At 38.6% G+C, this 19,879-nt stretch overlaps 1 protein-coding gene across 4 annotated transcripts in view; it reads left to right on the forward strand.

The window, feature by feature from the left end:
* The window catches only part of LOC124551243 (ADP-ribosylation factor-binding protein GGA2), a 129,789-nt gene that overhangs the window by 25,756 nt on the left and 84,154 nt on the right, over window positions 1-19,879 (forward strand). For all 4 annotated transcript variants that reach the window (XM_047126248.1, XM_047126256.1, XM_047126264.1 and 1 more), the window contains exons 3-6: window positions 11,754-11,987; window positions 12,204-12,404; window positions 17,520-17,919; window positions 18,058-18,219. In XM_047126248.1, coding sequence (XP_046982204.1) covers window positions 11,754-11,987; window positions 12,204-12,404; window positions 17,520-17,919; window positions 18,058-18,219 — 997 coding nt within the window. The remainder of the gene's footprint in view (window positions 1-11,753; window positions 11,988-12,203; window positions 12,405-17,519; window positions 17,920-18,057; window positions 18,220-19,879) is intronic.

Here is a 19,879-nt window from a genome sequence, read left to right on the forward strand (position 1 = left end):
ATGACTGGATGATCAATCAACAACTGGAATACAGAATATAAGCGGCATTGCTGGTTAGGGCTGGTGGAGAATTCAGACGTGGCGGAGCACGCGCTATGTGAAGCCTATCACATAGTAAAATTCGCCGAGACAGAGTTTCTAGCTGTAGAGAAGAGCTGTTGCATCTGCTTGTTCAGAGAAGCTTTAGAAATGCACAACGTGAGAATAGATTCAACAAGAAAGAAGAAGTCAACAAAGTGAACGGATCTTGGATTCCTGTGCTGCAGCGAATGACTGTTGCAGGTTGCAAGAAGAGAGCCGTACCAGAAAGGCCCTTGATGTTTGCACTCCAGGTACATATAATCTGTGGCTACAAGCTCGACTTCAGTCCATCACCAGTAAAGGAGGGTGAAGCTTTGACAATGGCAGCCACACATGCTGGTGAAACATCAGAAAAATCATCAAACAAACGTCAACCAAAGAACTAGAGGCAGACGCCAACAGGCAGTTTGTCAAAGAGATCTATGTTTGACAGAGAAGCTAGAACAATTTTTGGCGGTGAAAATGCGAAGGATCTGGAGAATTATTCAGCCATACACATTCCCAAATTTCCTCATTTAAGTATGCATCTGCCACTTCTTGCGTTGTAAGAAAGATCATTTCCTGCATTGAAGAATCTCCCAGTAAATAAATTCTTGAGCCTAAATCATGAGAATTTGTATGATTGTTTATTTATTTATTTATCTATTTATCATACGGCTTCTAGTGCTGGGAGTTCCCGAAGAGGTGAATGGCTCACATTTGATGCAGCTCTTTTTTATTTAATCAGAGGAGCTGCATCTTTAAGGAAATTGAAATCTTTCAGGAAAGAAAGGTATTTGGAAAGGTTTGGCTGTGGCCTACAGTAAGCAACCAAACCCGACCTTTGCCTAAATTGGAAGTGGAACCCTCACAGAAAACCATTTTCAAGGTTACCAGCAGATGGATTCAAACCATCACTGCTCCCGATCCAGGGATTGCTACCTCAGCCCCTCGACATGCAGAGCCACCTGAAGCTGGTGGAAAATTTGAAAAGCATGGTTGTTGTACACTTTGTTTTAAAATAAAATAAAATGCACCACAACAAAAGATATTTTCCCATTAATTGTGCATATTTTAGTCATTTTGATTATGCATGCGTGCATGCATATTTTAGGATTTAATTGTGCATGGAATAACTGGCTTCAGTTATTATAGTATTACAAGAGCATAAATAGATTTTGGATGAAAAGGTGTTGCAGGGCACAGTCAGCTGTGATGAAGTCAAGAAGCCAGATGAAAAAATCTTTTAGAAACTAACAAACTATGGAATTTGCTGTCAGCACGTATCTATTCCACTCTCCACAAACCCCTCCCCATCTTTCCTTTCCGTATTGGAACTAGTTTTCTTAAATGAGTTTGTCCCAGGTGACCAGACTGGATGATATTTTGCCATTTTGGCTAGCAATGATAAAATAATCAGCAAATTTTTATAAAGGAAATGTAACCATAGCCATTTGGGCAGTACTTTTATTGATCAATGCAATTTTTAGACTGCATAGGCAAATTCATGTGTGTTATATGCACTGAATTGAATTTAGTGTTGTTTGAAATGATATTGACCGCCCCACTGCCATGTGAAATACTAAAATATTACTACCCCAAAGTTCTTCCAGCCTCCAGATAATGAATCCAGTGCTAAAATTAAAGTGCTATAGCAGGTAATTACACTGTTACAGTAGTACATATTTTTAACTTACCATAACTCTAGCAGACAGATCAAAACCAGTTTTCTTCCTCTTTCTTGTCACAGACTTACCCATAGATAGAAACTAACACAACAGCACACAACACAAAAACAATAAGTGGTAGCACTTACATTAAATTCAACTGCAAGTAAGAACTGAACTTATTAACAAAACAACTGAGCTCAAGCAAGGCCAACACTTGGTCTTCACTAAAACCGGGTAGTACTATGGATAAATAGATAGTTTAAATCTGTTGTTGGGCTTGCTGACTATAGATAGTGCGTAACTATTTTTAATCGTATTACTGAAAATCGAAATATCATTTAATTTCTTAACACAGCAACTAGGTCGTGTGTAATTTTGCGGATGTCTGCATGCCTTGGGACGTGCCCCCCCTTCTGGGCTATATATATATTGTGTGTGTGTGTGTGTGTGTGTGTGTGTGTGTGTTTGACAGAAGGATTTCCGTGTCAGTGGACGAGTACAACAAACTGAAGGGTGTAGTGCAGAAGCAGAAAGATGTCCAGATTGCTGATCGTGAGCACATTCAGGAGGCTGCTGCTCGGAACTGAGAAGTGCCAGGCAGTGGTTGTGCCTATGTGGTGGCAGCCTCTCATGGTATTTGTTGTGTACCTCTTGTTTTGTCCACATAATGCGAAGTAATCATTTGTGTGGCAGCAAAAAATCATCCCTATCAATCAGATTTGATTAAGAAGGGAAAAAAGTAATTTTGTAGAAACATAAATGTTGACTCCTCACATTATTCGGTGACAATTTACTGGAAAAACAATATGAAGTAGTTTACTGAGGACACATGGTAGATGAGAAATTTAATTCCATCTTAAAATATTTGTCAAATACTCCGAATCCAGCTCTCCTTTATGTCAAGTCAGGGGCATATACAGTGGTGTGTGTGTGTGGGGGGGGGGGGGGGGGAGAGGGGGGGGGGAGGGGGGGTTATGGGATCTGAAGTGAACTTTGGACTAGCTTTAATCAAGACTTAGCTACGCTACACTACAAACAAAAAATCTGCAGCATTCTACATTGTGTAATGAAGCAGAATGAACAGAAAATCAAAACTCCAAGAACAAAGCAAAGATAATTTGGCGTGTTATTAGGTGCAGAATTAATAAACTCGGTAAGATAGTCTCTGCAGTTGCAAGACAGATGGTTTTAAATTGTAAACATTAGCCATGCAACTGAGAGGATTATGTGGAGAAGAAGGGAAGTATTAAGCTGTGTTTGGTCATTTATGATTATATCAGGACTGTGGGCTAGATGTTTGTTGATAATCATGGCATCCAACAGATTTAGTTTTCGGCCTCTGTATGCTAAGTGAAGGGGGCTGGTAGTTGTGGCCCTCACGCAGTACATGCTAAGCAATTGTGGAGTCCTAATTCTGCAACCTCCTCAGCCAGCCTAGTTGCTACACTAGATAAAACTTATCACAATCAGGAAAAGTTATTTTGAGTACCCTATGGTTAGTTAGTAATTAGTTCTTATCTTTGTTATTGAAGAAAGGAAAAAAAAATTGGGCTGTGAAGTTCTTCATATAGTAGGAAATTCTGTAGCTGAAGGATGTCATTGTTTCTGCTATAGTCTGTGATACCTATCCTAGGTATGGTATTGTATACCGCTTCTTGCAGACAGTGGAGGAGGCAGCAGATGGAGTGAAGAGGAAGTGTATAATTTTCAATTTTTATTTCTTTTGCAAGATGTTGTCAATGAGAACAGGACTGTAGCCATTGGTTGTGTCAATAATTTTCCTTTTTTTCTAATTCTGCTGTGAAATCTTTGGACATGGGAACATATATGGGACAGTGTACCATTGAGTGGAAAGCTGCATGTTTGTATGTTACTAGGTGTTGTGAGTTAGAAAGTATTACTATGTCTGCAGTTGTAGTTATCCTAGGGTGTCCATTTCATTTTCATTGAAAAAGGGGACATTTAAAATAAATTAGAGAAAAAACCTGGGACAATGAAGAAAAAAAAACGGGACATAAATATTGTATTGACTAAATTTAATACACATACAAGTGTGCCTTTACAACGTGCACTCAAATGATCCGAAATCACTTTTTACAATTATTCTGCCACACTATCACCGTACTTTTCACTTTGATGTACTTTATCAAGAATGCATTTTCGTTTGAAATTGTATCATAAAAGTCAGTACACGATACACCATTAAAGTGTGTTTTGACAATGAGCAAGGCCCTCACTGTTTCAACTTTCATTCTGTTTTTTTCATCTGACCACAAGGAGTTCACTAACGGAAACACACGTTCCACAGCAGCGTCTAACCCAGGAATTGCCAGACAAAACTCCACCAAATGAATAATGTTTTTACTTTTGAAATAAGCAAATATTTTACACCACATTGCACTAACACTTTCTTTGTCTCCTTCTTCATTTTTTATGAAGTTCTGTGCACATGAAAATTCATCGAACAGTTAGTCTTCATCAACAGGAAAATTTGGTACAATACTTTTAACAAAAACACAACAGTCCTGAATATCCTTCCACTGTAGCTGCTCCTTTTCAGTATTAACCCAGTCAAATGCTTTAAAAGTTGTGAGAAATGGTAAACACCATTCTTTAATATACTCAATGCAAGAGTCATTGAAGATGTCAGCATAAATATGAAATTATTCTACAATAATTTCACCCTCTTCTTCCAGCTTTCTTAGAGTCTCATCTACAAAGGATGTGAGAATTCTTTCAGATTTTCTACATTGTAATTTGCCCAATAATTTGTTTATTTCTTGACAAACTTCCACTATTGTGATTTCTTGTTTCTCAATACATTTAATTGTTGTGGAGAAAGGTTTTAGCTGGCTAACTAGAAAATGTAGAAGAACAATGGACACAGGGTTATCAAAGAATTGTTTAAGGATAACAGTACCCTTATCAAGGGAAATGAAATATGATTTCAAAGCAGGAAATATCTCTACAATTCTTTCCAATGCTGGTAGCAGAGATAGCCACCTTGTCTTGCTGTGCCCAAGTACAGTTTTGAATTCAGTTTCAGTAAACTTACAGAATGACTTCAGATATTCAACCCTTACTGTATACAGGGTGTTACAAAAAGGTACGGCCAAACTTTCAGGAAACATTCCTCACACCCAAAGAAAGAAAATATGTTATGTGGACATGTGTCCGGAAACGCTTACTTTCCATGTTAGAGCTCATTTTATTACTTCTTTTCAAATCACATTAATCATGGAATGGAAACACACAGCAACAGAACGTACCAGCGTGACTTCAAACACTTTGTTATGGGAAATGTTCAAAATGTCCTCCGTTAGCGAGGATACATGCATCCACCCTCTGTCGCATGGAATCCCTGATGCGCTGATGCAGCCCTGGAGAATGGCGTATTATGTCACAGCCGTCCACAATACGAGCACGAAGAGTCTCTGCATTTGGTACCGGGGTTGCGTAGACAACAGCTTTCAAATGCCCCCATAAATGAAAGTCGAGAGGGTTGAGGTCAGGAGAGCGTGGAGGCCATGGAATTTGTCCGCCTCTACTAATCCATCGGTCACCGAATCTGTTGTTGAGAAGCGTATGAACACTTCGACTGAAATGTGCAGGAGCTCCATCGTGCATGAACCACATGTTGTGTCGTACTTGTAAAGGCACATGTTCTAGCAGCACAGGTAGAGTATCCCGTATGAAATCATGATAATGTGCTCCATTGAGCGTAGGTGGAAGAACATGGGGCCCAATCAAGACATCACCAACAATGCCTGCCCAAATGTTCACAGAAAATCTGTGTTGATGATGTGATTGCACAATTGCATGCGGATTCTTGTCAGCCCACACATGTTGATTGTGAAAATTTACAATTTGATCACGTTGGAATGAAGCCTCATCCGTAAAGAGAACATTTGCACTGAAATGAGGATTGACACATTGTTGGATGAACCATTCGCAGAAGTGTACACGTGGAGCCAATCAGCTGCTGATAGTGCCTGCACACGCAACTGGTTCTCCCGTAGCACTCTCCATACAGTGACATGGTCAACGTTACCTTGTACAGCAGCAACTCCTCTGACGCTGACATTAGGGTTATTGTCAACTGCACGAAGAATTGCCTCGTTCATTGCAGGTGTCCTCGTCGTTCTAGGTCTTCCCCAGTTGCAAGTCATAGGCTGGAATGTTCCATGCTCCCTAAGACGCCGATCAATTGCTTCGAACGTCTTCCTGTCGGGACACCTTCGTTCTGGAAATCTGTCTCGATACAAACGTACCGCGCCACGGCTGTTGCCCCGTGCTAATCCATACATCAAATGGGCATCTGCCAACTCCGCATTTGTAGACATTACAGTGACTGCAAAACCACGTTCGTGATGAACACTAACCTGTTGATGCTACGTACTGATGTCCTTGATGCTAGTACTGTAGAGCAATGAGTCGCATGTCAACCCGAGCACCGAAGTCACCATTACCTTCCTTCAATTGGGCAAACTGGCGTGAATCGAGGAAGTACAGTACATACTGACGAAACTAAAATGAGCTCTAACATGGGAATTAAGCATTTCCGAACACGTGTCCACATAACATCTTTTCTTTATTTGTGTGTGAGGAATGTTTCCTGAAAGTTTGGCCGTATCTTTTTGTAACACCTTGTATATGTGGAAATGCTGGCAGATTTTGTTTGCAATCAATTGGCAGTCGATGGGTAGGCAATCTGAGCCAGTTTGTAAAACTGCAATCACCTTTTCCTCAAGATCATATTTCTTTAAAACCTCCAGCACATAATTCTGAAGTAAATCTAAAGTTTCTCCAGCTAAATTAACGAATTTGAGCACTTTCACCGTGATGCCATTTTCAGGGTTAAAATAGTTGATAAGGAGAGGAACCAACTTCAAATCCAGATGATTCGGTGTATCATTCATTACAGAAATGACTCGAGCACTTTTCAGTTCATTTAATACCTGCTGAGCTGCATATGGTGCAATAACATTTGAAATGATTGCATTACATTTTGTGTGTCCACATGTGAATTTAGGATTGAAAAGTTTTTTAACAACTGCTGTAGTACAGTCCATTGACTTAAAGCTATGGTTATGCATTGCACTGTGGTATGCAAACGTAGCTTCTTGTGATGCCAACTGCCTATCAATTTCTGTTACTGATTTTAAGTTTACGTAGTAGTCACTCACGCATTTATTTGCTCTTTTCATTTGATAACTCATGGGATGTGATTCACAGTGTCGGACTTTCCACCATGACCAATAGTAAATTTTGATCTGCACAACGTACATTCTATAGTTTCTCCACTACCTGTGATAAAAGGAAACTGGTATTTTATATTGCTGTTAAAATTACACTTTCGTTTTGGCGTAATGAAACAGTGATTGCACAGTGCAAAACATTAACAGTGTGGTGACGAAAGCCAGAGAGCAAGTATCAGTGGTATAGAGTATCTCTGGACTGAAAGGACGGATTCAGTGGATCGATTTAGAAGAGAAGAATCTTTGTTGCTATTCGTAACCTATAGTGCGCTTAAAATTACTTGTGATTTTTGACAGTTCAGTAAATGTTTGGGGTATGCTGAAAGTCATCACACGCTTCCTAGCGTAAATAATTGCGCAGTTAATAGCAAGTCAAACAACCAGTAGTGTAAAATACTCTAGCCAAGCGGAATCATAAAAAAACGGGACATTTGAGCATCCCCAAAAAAACTTTCGGGACAGCGGGACTTTTTGGTAAAAAACGGGACTGTCCCGGGAAAAACAGGACGAATGGACACCCTAAGTTATCCTATAAATTTTGAAACAATGTGTCTGTGTACTAATGTCAGTGATGAAATCTAGGAAGTTTATGGATTTGTTGCCAATCTACAGGCACAGTAATATCTTCTTGTTCACAACTCCCACTAACACACAAACATGCAGATTTCCACACAAATGCAGCTGGAGGTTGCAGAATTATGACCACATGTGCTGAGTATGTACTGAGTGAAGGCCACAACTACCAGCCATGGTCCCATGTCCTTCATTTAGCATACAAAGGCTGGAAACTCAGTCTGTTGGAAGCCTAGGAAATCAGTGAGCATCTAGCCCACAGTCCTTATTTAATCTTAAACGACTTCCCCTCTTCCAAACTTCTCGTAATCCTCTGTTTTCCATTACTTTCCACACTGGCTGTTCCTTGCTATTCCTCCATTTTCCGTCTGTAATCATTTCTTTTTATTTTATTGTGATTGCCTGTGTACTTCATGTATTGAGTTGTTACAATTGTTAATTCTTTCTTTTAATTGGTTTCTGTATTACTTTCCATGTGTAACACCTCTTGAAGTAGTCCTGTCAAGTACTAACTTTACTTTATTTATTTGGTTTGTTTATTTAATATAAAATGTTATATAGGCATGAGTTTAAAGTATAGTGTCTATTTTTCCTGTTTACTCCCTTTATATTATATTTATTTATTTTACAATGTTTTGCCTTTTAAACTGCATTATGACCGCACTGTGAAAAAAGAGATTTATTGTGTGTTTGTGCCTCAATCTATATGAGTAACATCTTTCCTAATGTCGTTTACAAACACAGTAACTTCTTGGGTGACGAAAGTCAGCTAAAGTGTGATGATGGCGTTATAAGCCAAAAACCAGCTAACTCAATAATTTAATACTGCAGAACATAGAACATTTAGCAACAGACATCACTTTCACCAGCTCAGCTATGAGAGTAAGATTAACAAAAATTTAAAAAACAGTAACTCTTCCGTACATGATGGCGTATTAAGCAGAGTACTGAAATCTTGTGCTGACTTGGTTGTGCACCCTTGAGTTACTTTTGAAATCAGTTGATGAGCAAAGTTGTAGTTCCTGAATGATTGAACTATACAATAGTAACACCTATTTATAGAAGTGAAGATAACAATGACCTCTATTTGTAGACCTATATTCCATCTTCCTAAGTTTTTTGAGAATGTAGGTTATGGCAATATTGAACCACTTTTCTGGGAATAACGTTCTGGCCACTGCTTGGTTTGGCCTGCACAGAGAATTCTCTGCGGTCAAAGTAATATGCAATATCGTGCACTAGTTTGTAGAACTAGGCAACTGTTAGCTTTTTCTGTGAACTTGACAAGGCCTCTGATTGTGTACGGAGTCCATATATATTACGTAAATTAATTTTATCAGGTGTATGTGCATGTTATGGAGCTGTGATGAGCTCTTGTACCAACAAGATGGGGCACCACTACACTACTACCTGTGAGCATTCCTGAATCATGACAGTCTGCAGGGACAATGGACTGGAAGAACGGGGCCCATTGAGTGATTCCCCCCCCTCCCCCTTGTTCCACAGATCTAACCGCTATGAACTTTTACTTGTGAGGGACTGTAACATATCAAACCAGTTGACTTAAGCCACACCCATTGGAGGACCTCTGCCAAGAGATTACAACAGCATGTAGCTGTGGTGACCACTTGCCATTCCACTGTGTGTCTAGCTGCCAACAGTAGACATTTTGAACATCTTACCTGACCAACTGTTAACTGGAGACAGTACTTGATTTGCCAAAGATTTTGAAGGTCTTTTCAAATACTGTTACATTTGCAGGTGATACAAGTATGTGGATAAAGTAACAAAATGCATTTGCATGGGCCTCAGCCAGGAGAAAGATGCAGCTGGTTTACAGCTTGTTCATTGTAAACAGCTTAACTTTTTATCTTACAAAGCCTCATATTATGCCATTCCTAACAAATAAAAATGACTTTAAGGTATCAGAAATAGAGGTCAATGGGCACACAGTGAGTGGCACATATGTGTAAAATTCCTAGGTACTTTGGAAGATAACAAACTGAGTAGGCCCATTTCCACCTTCTTTCCATTTAAAAATTTACCTCATTGCATTGATCTGTGGATAAGATTGTTAGCATACTTTACATATTTGCAGTAGATGCTGTCCTATGGCATCACCTTCTGGAGCAAAGCAGTAAGTTCAAAAAGTATTTTTTCTACAGAAGTGTATAGTAAGAATATTATATAAATCTGATAATGAGCTGTCTTCAGAAGCCTCAGTTCTGTTCCACTTTCCAGTGCAGTTTTTCTATATTTGTATTACTGCTGGATAGTAAGAATGACAGTAGTATGAACTGTGGAATTCACAACCACAGTACTGAAAGAAAAAGTAATTTCCATGTGGACCATTCATCTCTGTCTAGTTTTCAAAAAAAGTCATATATTTTGGTGCAAAAGGCCTTATCAGGTTGCTACCAGGCATCGGTCAGCTGGTTGGAAACATTCAGTATGCCATACTAAAGTAGCTAGCTTATTATTCGCTACTGTAATTTGTCATAATATTGGGGCTCTGGGACGAAAATCCTGGCATTGTGCTTTGTATGATGAGATTTATAACCATTAAAAAAGCCCTTGCCCCATGAAATAAACTGGTATTGCCTAACACAGTGCTTCTGCAGCAATAGTATCTATATAAGTAATGGAAGAACTGTTTGTTAAAGTACTGATTTCATTTAATTGCTTATGTGCAATGTGTACTCGAGTTGGCTGTCATAACAATTATGAAACTCCATCACAGATTGCTAGCATATAAAACTCTTTTGTTCTAAACTGTCTGAAATAGATATCTTAATGCTCCATTAGTAACTTTAATTTGTATCACCAACATTCAGAAACTCTCTCTTTAATTTGCTGTAGGCCTACATGACAGTTAACAGAGTTCCTGTGCTCTGTTTCCTTCTCATCAAGCACTTTCAATTCTTAGCACTTTCAATTCTTAGCATTTTCAATTCGCACTTTCAATTTTTAGCACGTTCAATTCTTTCTTCCCTTTTCGACCACTGATAATGTTCCTCTGTTATTTACTTCTGTTTCTGTCTTACTAAGGAACTTTATATGTTTTGTTTTCTATTTATTTAAAAAAGTGCTTTTTTTGTTTTATTTAGCTTCCATTCCTACCTACAGTTTGATTTACATCTCATATACATTCTGGAGACCACTTGCATCTCATAACCTGGAATTCAGAGTGATAATTTGTTCTACATAATTTATGGTATCACATTTGATCTTCTTTTCTCCTTTTCATACCGCATGTTCAGCTTTTAAAAAAGCTGCCTCTCACTTTTTCTGAAAGATTGAGGTTCATCTCCTTGACTATTGAATGCCAATCATATTGGCCTAGATGTTCCAAGTTCGGTCATTAAATGTTTAGAGAAAATCGTTAAAAAGAGGTTTTGTATGCAATGTATACATATGCAGATAGGTTGCAGCCACTCTAACATATCTGTCCACTGCAAATGTAAACAATTGAATATTTAGACCACCTGAGGGAAGAGGAGCGGAAGGGGGGACCAGTCTCACCTCCCTCTCACGGGGCTGGCAGCCTATGTCTGTGTTTTGTACTTCTGTGAAGGCTGAACTGACATATAACAGTCACAGGGATCACTGATCAGGTTTGGTATTGCGAAGGTCATATTCAAACCCCATCATGAACCAGGATTACTCTCTTCACTCATTTCACTGTAAAAGAAAACAATGAACATTACACAGCACAAACTAGATTGGAGTGCACGAAGCATTTGGCAACGGCTACAATACAGTTTTTTGCTGCTTTGGCAGTGTCATAAAACATTGTAGTTCAGGTCCAGTCTTCACCACTGTCCTATGCAACCATGATTCAAACCACTTCCTATTTAACCTGTATCATTAAAGTGCCTGCATAATGATACATCACATTGTTGCACATTTATTAAAACCTTAAATGAACTGCTTCCATTTCCAGGATACTTTTGTACTTTAGAGTAAACACTATTTTTAAGGCGCAGTGTTAGTTGATGTCAATGAAATATTGTTTTTGCAGCATCTGAAACATACATTTTTATTTTAAGAAGAATGAAATAAATGAAAACGGCTTTGTAAATTAAAAAAAAAACACCTGTTGTCCTCTGTACATGTAGGGTTTTTTGTGCATGATAATAGTGGAAAAGACTTGTGTGCTGCAATACAATAAGAGTCTTTAAATGTGTTCCAGGTTGTAGATACGTGTATGAGGCATAGTGGACCAACATTTCAAGCGGAAGTTGGGAAGTTCAGGTTCCTGAATGAAATGATTAAATTAGTATCCCCAAAGTATCTTGGGGCTCACACATCTCCTGTAGTGAAGAAGAGAGTGCTGCAGCTAATGTATATGTGGACAAAAGAGTTTCCCCATGAGACAAAAATACGTGAAGCTTATGAAATGCTGAAGAAACAAGGTGTGATAAAGGTAATCTTCCCAGTAATGTGTAAGTGAGCAAGTGATCATATAATACAACATAAACTTAAAATTTTCATGAGTTACAACATTTTTTAAATATACAGTACTGTGTGTATTTAAATGCATGTTATTTTTGTTAATCAGCTGTTCTGATATTCTTTGTGTCATTTCTTCCTAAATAAAAGTTAAGATGGATTATTCTGAAGAAAATCATTTAATTTTTAGGAAGATCCTCCTCTTCCTATTTACCAAACTGACAGTGCAGTAAGTCCAACACCAGCTCCAGCACCACCACCACCACCAAGAACAAAAAAGTCTATTTTTGATGATGATGAACAGTCACGGCTATTGCAAAGGTTGCTGCAGAGCAAGAACCCTGATGATTTGCAGGCAGCTAACAGACTTATCAAAAACATGGTGAAAGAGGTAAATGATCTCATTTTTGGTTGTTATTAGTTAATTGTGGTTAGTCAACGAGTCACCTACTGATAATTGACATGTGGCACATGGTTGACTTTTCTGAGATATTCTGTGGAACTAAGTTTAGAGATGTCAGCCTTTTTTGGCGTAACAGGAAACACCTATCAGCAGCTCACTCTTTGAGAATAATAATAAATAAAACTATTCAATTTATGATTAACATCTAAGTCCATCATGTATTGTGGGCTGGTAAATATTCAAACCAGAAAACCAGGAGGAAAAAAATCATACATGGTCAATACAAGGTACTTGCAGTGGTGTGTTTATATATTTAATAGTGCCATTTAGTGCATTAACTCTTTTTCTAGTTTGAGTACACACACTTGCAATCATTCACCCAGAATCCCAAACAACCAGCCCTTTGCTGTATTGACACTGTTGATGGACTGGGAAAGAGATGAAAAATGTGGTATGGCTTGAAAAAGGATGTGTGAGTAAAGGGTGAGGGCAGGCTTTTGGAAATAGGATGTAGGAGATGGAGACTGCTTGAGATTTATGCCAGGGAGATTGTTGGAATGAAGGGTATGGTCGAACAACAGTTTTCAGCTACACATTTTAGAGGAGCTGTTACTTTGGGGCAGGATGGAAATAGCACAGGCGTTGAAATAGCTGTTGAAGTAATTGGTGTTGTCATGTTCACCATTGCTGTGCTGGAGTTTGCTACTAGACACATTTAAGTTGCGGTCGCTTATGGGAGGAGCCAGTGGATTAGCTGTCATACTCACATAGAACACTGCACATTTATTACAGTATAGAGTTATAATGTGGAGCTGTCATATGTGCCCCTGTCATTTGTAGCACATTAAATGGCCACGGCCCTCTGTTTTGTAGCATATTAAGTGTCTGTTACTGAGCTGCAGTAGGAGATGGTGGATGGGTATTTGACAAATCTTGCAGCTAGGTCACCTACTGGGAATTGTGTGTGGAGCACAGTTGGCTTATGGATAGGTGAGAGTATAGCTAAGGTTGGTGTGTGACAGAAAACTACTTAGAGGGGTGAGGGTAAGATTTTGCATAGAATATGCCTTGTCTCCAACACAGGGAGATATAGACAAAACACATTAAAGATATGTTTGAGATTTTCAAGGTGTGCCTGATAAGGCAAGTACTGGTTGTTGGCCAGGCAATGTGTTGAGACATTTGCTGGTGTCATGGTAAAAAATGGTGTAGGAAATTTCTGTAATAGCTGGGCAAATTATTTTTTCTCTCCCCCTTTTTTCTCCTTATGCTCCACCCATCAGTTTTGTGTTCATTGCCTTGTTACCAGAGTTCATAATCATTGTTGTGCTCCTAGTTGGTACTGAGGGCAGTGGCAACCAGTCCTGAATGTCAGTGACCTTGTCAGTGCTGAGTTGAACGTGATAATGTGTGCTTAGGCTAGAAATAAGCTGAAAGCTCAAATGCAGGTGTGATTTTCAGAACAATTACTTGTATTTTTGTGCCATCCAGCTATTATCTGCTGTTGAGTAAGTATTGTTCCTAATTTTAGTTTGCTGTTTCTGTCATGAAATTTCCATTCTTGTGTTGTTAAGTACATTGTGAATTAGGCAGACATGTATACCAAAACATAATTCTACATGACTCCAACAAGTACATATGGAACATAAGTATATATTGTGGTTTATGGTAAGGCTATATTTTCGTTAATGGTAGTGGGATGCTTATACATGCATTGTCTTTGTACCTTCAATTCCGAGTTAGTGTTAGTGATTTATTCTTTTCTTGTGTTTGCTGGTAGAATTATTGATTTACTCTTTTCTTATTTTTCCTTTAAATTACACCTTCATTATTTCTCGCATATGGCATTACAGAACATACACATATATGTGGGGTGGGCACTCCGAGCAGGGTAGCGCCGTGGTTAGCACTTGGACTCGCATTCGGGAAGATAATGGTTCATGCATCCGGCCATCCTGATTTAGGTTTTCCACGATTTTCCTAAATCGCTTACGGCAAATGCTGGGACGGTTCCTTTGAAGGACACAGCTGCTTTCCTTCTGCATCCTTCCTTAATCTGAGCTTGTGCTCTGCCAGTAATGACCTTGTTGTAAATGGGGTGTTAAACACTAATCTCCCCTTTCTCCCCTTCCTCTTCCTTCTCCTCCTCCAGCATTTATAGTGCCATAACCGTGTTGCTCTTGAATCAAAGGGGAAAATTGGAAATGTTTACATACAAAATTTGCAGTATTCATAAGGGGGGATGAGAGAGTGACTGTTAAAATCCCTTTCTCAACATTTTTTTCAGGGTCACATTACTTACTTTAAATGTGATTGTGTATTTTCTTCTACAGAAATAGGAAGGTCATTAAATTTTTAGTATAAAAGTTGTACTACATTTGTTGTTTTGTAGTGATAGGTGATGTGATATTTGACAAATAAGACAGCAAATGGTTTTCATGCATTTTGACTTTACTGGCATCAATTTACATAATATACATACAGTACTTTTACACTGCATAACCATAATTCATTTTCACATTACAAACAATTTCAGTTTCACAGATGCTCAAAATTACGACCATTAACATCAATGCATTTCTGAAAACGTGCTTCAAAAGACATTTCTTTGTTGATTCCAGCGTGGACATTCCTTTTGATGTACATTTTCAGGTGTGGCTGGCATTTCGTGATAAACTTTGTCCTTAGTGTATCCAGTGGCCTATGGGCAGGCTCTCAGCATCCTATCCGTCGATCATGATAATCGCTGCTTAGTATTTCTTGAGCTGTAGCTGGGTAATGAGATGGACAACAGCTGAGTAATGAGATGGACAACCACAGTGTTGATACCGCATGGCACCCTGTTCCATAAGGGGCACAGCAATGCTGGACGTTCTTTGTCCAAAAACTTTCTATACCTCCAGCCATTCAGTTTACCTTTAGTGAAGTATGGTCTGTTGATATGTAATCCCAGAATTGTACATCAACCATTCATGCTCCACTACCTGTAATGCTCAGCTTCACATAACTATCTTGGGTTTTCCTCTGACCAACAATGCATATTATGTTGGTTCACTTGACCAACATTGGCAAATGTTGCCTCATCAGAAAATAAAATGTTTGAAAATGTACTATGTTCACATTGTACTACAACCCTTTGGCAAAATGAAACATGCTTCTGGACTAATGTGATATGGATGGAATTTATTACACTTAAGTATTCGAAGAACACTCCTTTGAGAAATTCGCGAATCACATTTCAGTTGATGGGAACTTACGTGAGGATTAGTGGCAGTTGCAGCTAATACAGCGACTTCCAAATTTTTATCAGTTGCAGTTCTTTGTCGACTGTGTTTTTTTTGGGTAACACCTCTCAGTTTGGTGAATAAGTTGGCAAGTCATTGAAACTTTCTTGCAGATGATTGTCTCCTTTCAGGATATCATTCTCTGTATAAGTCTCAAGTTGCTCCAGCGTTCTTATGAGCTTCACCATAATGTAAATCATATCGATTCTATCATTAATTGTGCATCAAACATCCATGATTACGAAACAAGGTGGATCTCATTGAGAATAGTAGGTAATGTTCTTAAGAGGTTCACCTTGGCTCTGGATAAGCTTGTACCGATGCCGACAAACCTGTAAACAAATGAGTATCGTTATGGGAATACAAGTAAAAGCCAGTGTGGTCTGACATGTAGCAGTTTTGCCTCTCTTCAAATTATGAAAGCTTTGAGTGTGCTGATTGCCCAGAGGGGCATTATACCCACACTATGTGGAGGGTGTAACTCTACCTGGAGGTTGGGGATGTATAATGACTTGGACACACTCATTCATGTTACTGTGAATGTGAACAAGGCTATTAATTTCAGCATTCTCATAAATTGGGTGTTGCCCTTTCTTCTGCATCTTCATAATGAGTAAGCTGAGGGCACTTCCATATTATTAGATAACAGCCAACTTCACAGGGCTGGTGCGCATATGTTTCCATTTTGGCGAATGCGTGGCTTGACTGGCGTGCTGAATCAGTCGATCTTCATCTGGATAAGGCATACCTAGGAAGACTTGAGGACTCCTTTCACCACCAAATTGTTGGTATTATAAAGGGTAAAGGCGGTGTTGCATGGTATTTGAGCGATGTCCCCTAGGGTAATAATAAAATCTGACAGCCAGATCACAAAACTTGGTATGCAAGTCTTTTAGGCCATCTTTCAAAGCATGTACGGGGCAGTTATCTGTAACATCACTTACAGTTTCTTTCTGCTCACCAGAGTCAAATGCAGCACTTTTCACAGGTATTCCCCTTCTTCAAGATGTAGCACCATACTCATGCTCTTGTTCAGACACGATTGAATCTTGACATTTCATGATGGGGGACATCAAACCATGCAGCCTTATTTGTTGTGTTTTGATTTAAATGGGCATTCTGAAGTGGATGTTGGTTCCAGCTTTTGTCCCATTTCTCAGTGACATCGAAAACGTATGTGATCCGAAGATAAAAACTTCACGTGTATAGCTGGTGGATTCTGAAAAGTGAGTTCTTTTGGGACTTCGTATTTTTAAGACTTTGCCCCTTCAACATTTTTCTCCTGAGATCTGGAGGAACAGGGCACTACTGAATGGGAATTTATCTGCCAGTGCCAGTGATGGTCCTCATAGCCTCATTCAGACCTGCATCTATGGTATTTGTATGTAATTGCACAATGTGGTTGCCGGAATTAATTTGACTTACCTATCTTCATTGTGAATTAGTCCGGTTGAAATTGTGTTCCTTTATTAAAGGTGTCGATTTCCACAGAACGTTATTAAGGACTTTCTTTTCTTCTATTTTGAACTAGATATTGCTGTCATTTTATCATTAGTGATACCAGTGATAACAAATTTTGAAATGTAGAACTATCATTGTTTTTATAGAACAGTGGAAAATAATGTTACAGGTACTGAAATAATCACTTTTGAGGGATGGATATTGCAACCAGAAGTGATATGCTACACTTCAAACTTAACAGTATTGTAACATTTTGTTCTGTTGAGGCTATACTAATCTTTCATAATTCTGTTGTTAACAGTTTAATGTTGTGGTTTTCAGAATGTGTATGGTAGTGTTAGTGTATTTATTGTTCCAGGATGAAAGAAGACTTGAAATGACCAACCGTTGTAATAATGAAATAGAGTCTGTACACAGCAGTGTTCGATTACTATCGGAAATGCTGGACTCTTACAAGCCTGGCGAGACTTCAGAAGAGGAACTTGAACTTATCAAGGAGTTGCATCAAAGCTGTAATAATCTACGAACAAACTTATTTCGCTTTGCAACAGAGATACACAACAATGAACATCTTCTCAACAAAGTACTTCAAGCAAGTGATGCTCTGGGTCATGTGTCGGACAAATACAATGCCATAATTGTTCAAGGTGAACTGCCTGAAACCAAAAGTACGTCTTTGCTGGATCTCAGCACACCAAGTGAAGAAAAGCTCCCACCAGTACCAACGGAACTTCTTGGCAAACAGCTTGCTGATTTGGGTAACACTTTAATGTCTTGTAACTGCAAGTCTTAAGGTCCCAGTAAAGCACATCACAAATTAGAAATATGAATTGCCTTACCAAAAAGGATATATTTAATTGGTGAACCACAATTAATGTTATATTCTCTATTGTTAGGTCTTGATGTAGAGCCTCCAAAACAGTCCGCAAATACACCAAACGCATCAGTTACACAATCAAACATAGAAGTACTCGGAGATATATTTGGTGGTGCAGATATTGCACCTAAACCTCTTCCTGTTCTGCAGCCTGTCACACTCCAACAGCAGACGCATAAAAGTAGGTATTCATTTAGTACTATCTTTGTTTAAAATAATAGCAATGTGTGTAGTATTCTTTCCACATTGTTATTAAAAATAAACACCCAATAAAATTAAATGTGTTCCAAAATGTAACAGACAAATCTATTGTTGCCAAATACTGGATTTATTATTCATGGCAGAGATAATTAAAACTTAGAGTTTTCTTGTAAGCCACACTGTGTTGATTGTTGATAAGTGGGTTGTCATTGGTTTATGTAATAATGAAATTTAGGAGAACTCAACTAGCCATCACCTATTTAGTAGAATTTATAGTTAACATTTTGTTTTAGAGAAGTAGATCATGAAAGAAACAAAGCAATATATTTATTTGATTTGGAAGGATGAATGAAAAACGCTGGCTGTGTACTTCTCAAAGAGATGATCCTGACATTTGCGACATCAGCATTATTGGATGGGGATGCAAACCACTATTCTTCCAAATGTGAGGCCTATGCACTGTGTTAGTTATTAAGTTGAAAGAAGAGATAGATATTGGAGGACACTGGGCATTATACACTGATGGAAAAAAATCACAACATCAAAAGTAATTAATTTAGAGTAATGAAATTTCAGAAACACATTTGTCTAGGCAACATATTTAAATGACTAACATTGCAAGATCATAGGTTAATGTAAATGCGAGATAAACCATTGCAAATCTGAAATGCTGGAATATTAAAGTTCGCGTATTAGAATACTGGGTTAAAATGTTACCAGCTTTTAATCAGGTTTAGAACACGATGGCGACATTCAGATGAAACAAGAAGAAAAATCGATCTAGATTGAAATAAATTATTTTAAACTGATTGTAGTTGTTTTCATGAGAATAAATTACATTGTCAAGACCTGTCTTGTTGATGGTCCCAACAGACCTCAACAGATTGCATGGAGCGTGAAAGTTTGAGAACATGACTTACCATGATTGGGATCTTTTACTTATGTATTAGTTAATGTTGTAACATATTACTTGCTCCCCAGAAGGTATTGCAGTCCATGTTTCACAGTTGCTCAAGAACAGCACCAATGGAAGGGTTGTAGGGGGAAAAGTGATAACAGCTTGGTTGAGAACATGAGTGTGTGGAGGAGAGTAGTGAGTGGGCAGCAATTACACTATGTTGCCAACCATGGGTATCTAGGCACATACTGTGGAATTTTAGAAACATCTACTATGTTTAAACTGCAGTTGTCTGATTCCATATGAGGTCGGAATTTAATTGACTATAGGGACCAATGGTATACTTAAGTGTTTTGCGCTGCAATGTTGTCAGTGCTCACTGTGACTTACGATGGGAACGAAAGGGGGTGTGACAGCTGCTGGTTCTATGCAGCCAATGAGAGAGCAGCAGGCAAATGACAATTTTGAAAGCAAGAAACATTGTAACATTCTCGTGTAAGTGTTGTTGTTGTTGTTGTTGTTGTTGTTGTTGTTGTGGTCTTCAGTCCTGAGACTGGTTTGATGCAGCTCTCCATGCTACTCTATCCTGTGCAAGCTTTTTCATCTCCCAGTACCTACTGCAACCTACATCCTTCTGAATCTGCTTAGTGTATTCATCTCTTGGTCTCCCCCTACGATTTTTACCCTCCACGCTGCCCTCCAATACTAAATTGGTGATCCCTTGATGCCTCAGAACATGTCC

This window comes from Schistocerca americana, chromosome 1, assembly GCF_021461395.2.
Source record: "Schistocerca americana isolate TAMUIC-IGC-003095 chromosome 1, iqSchAmer2.1, whole genome shotgun sequence".
Classification (NCBI taxonomy): Eukaryota; Metazoa; Arthropoda; class Insecta; order Orthoptera; family Acrididae; genus Schistocerca; species Schistocerca americana.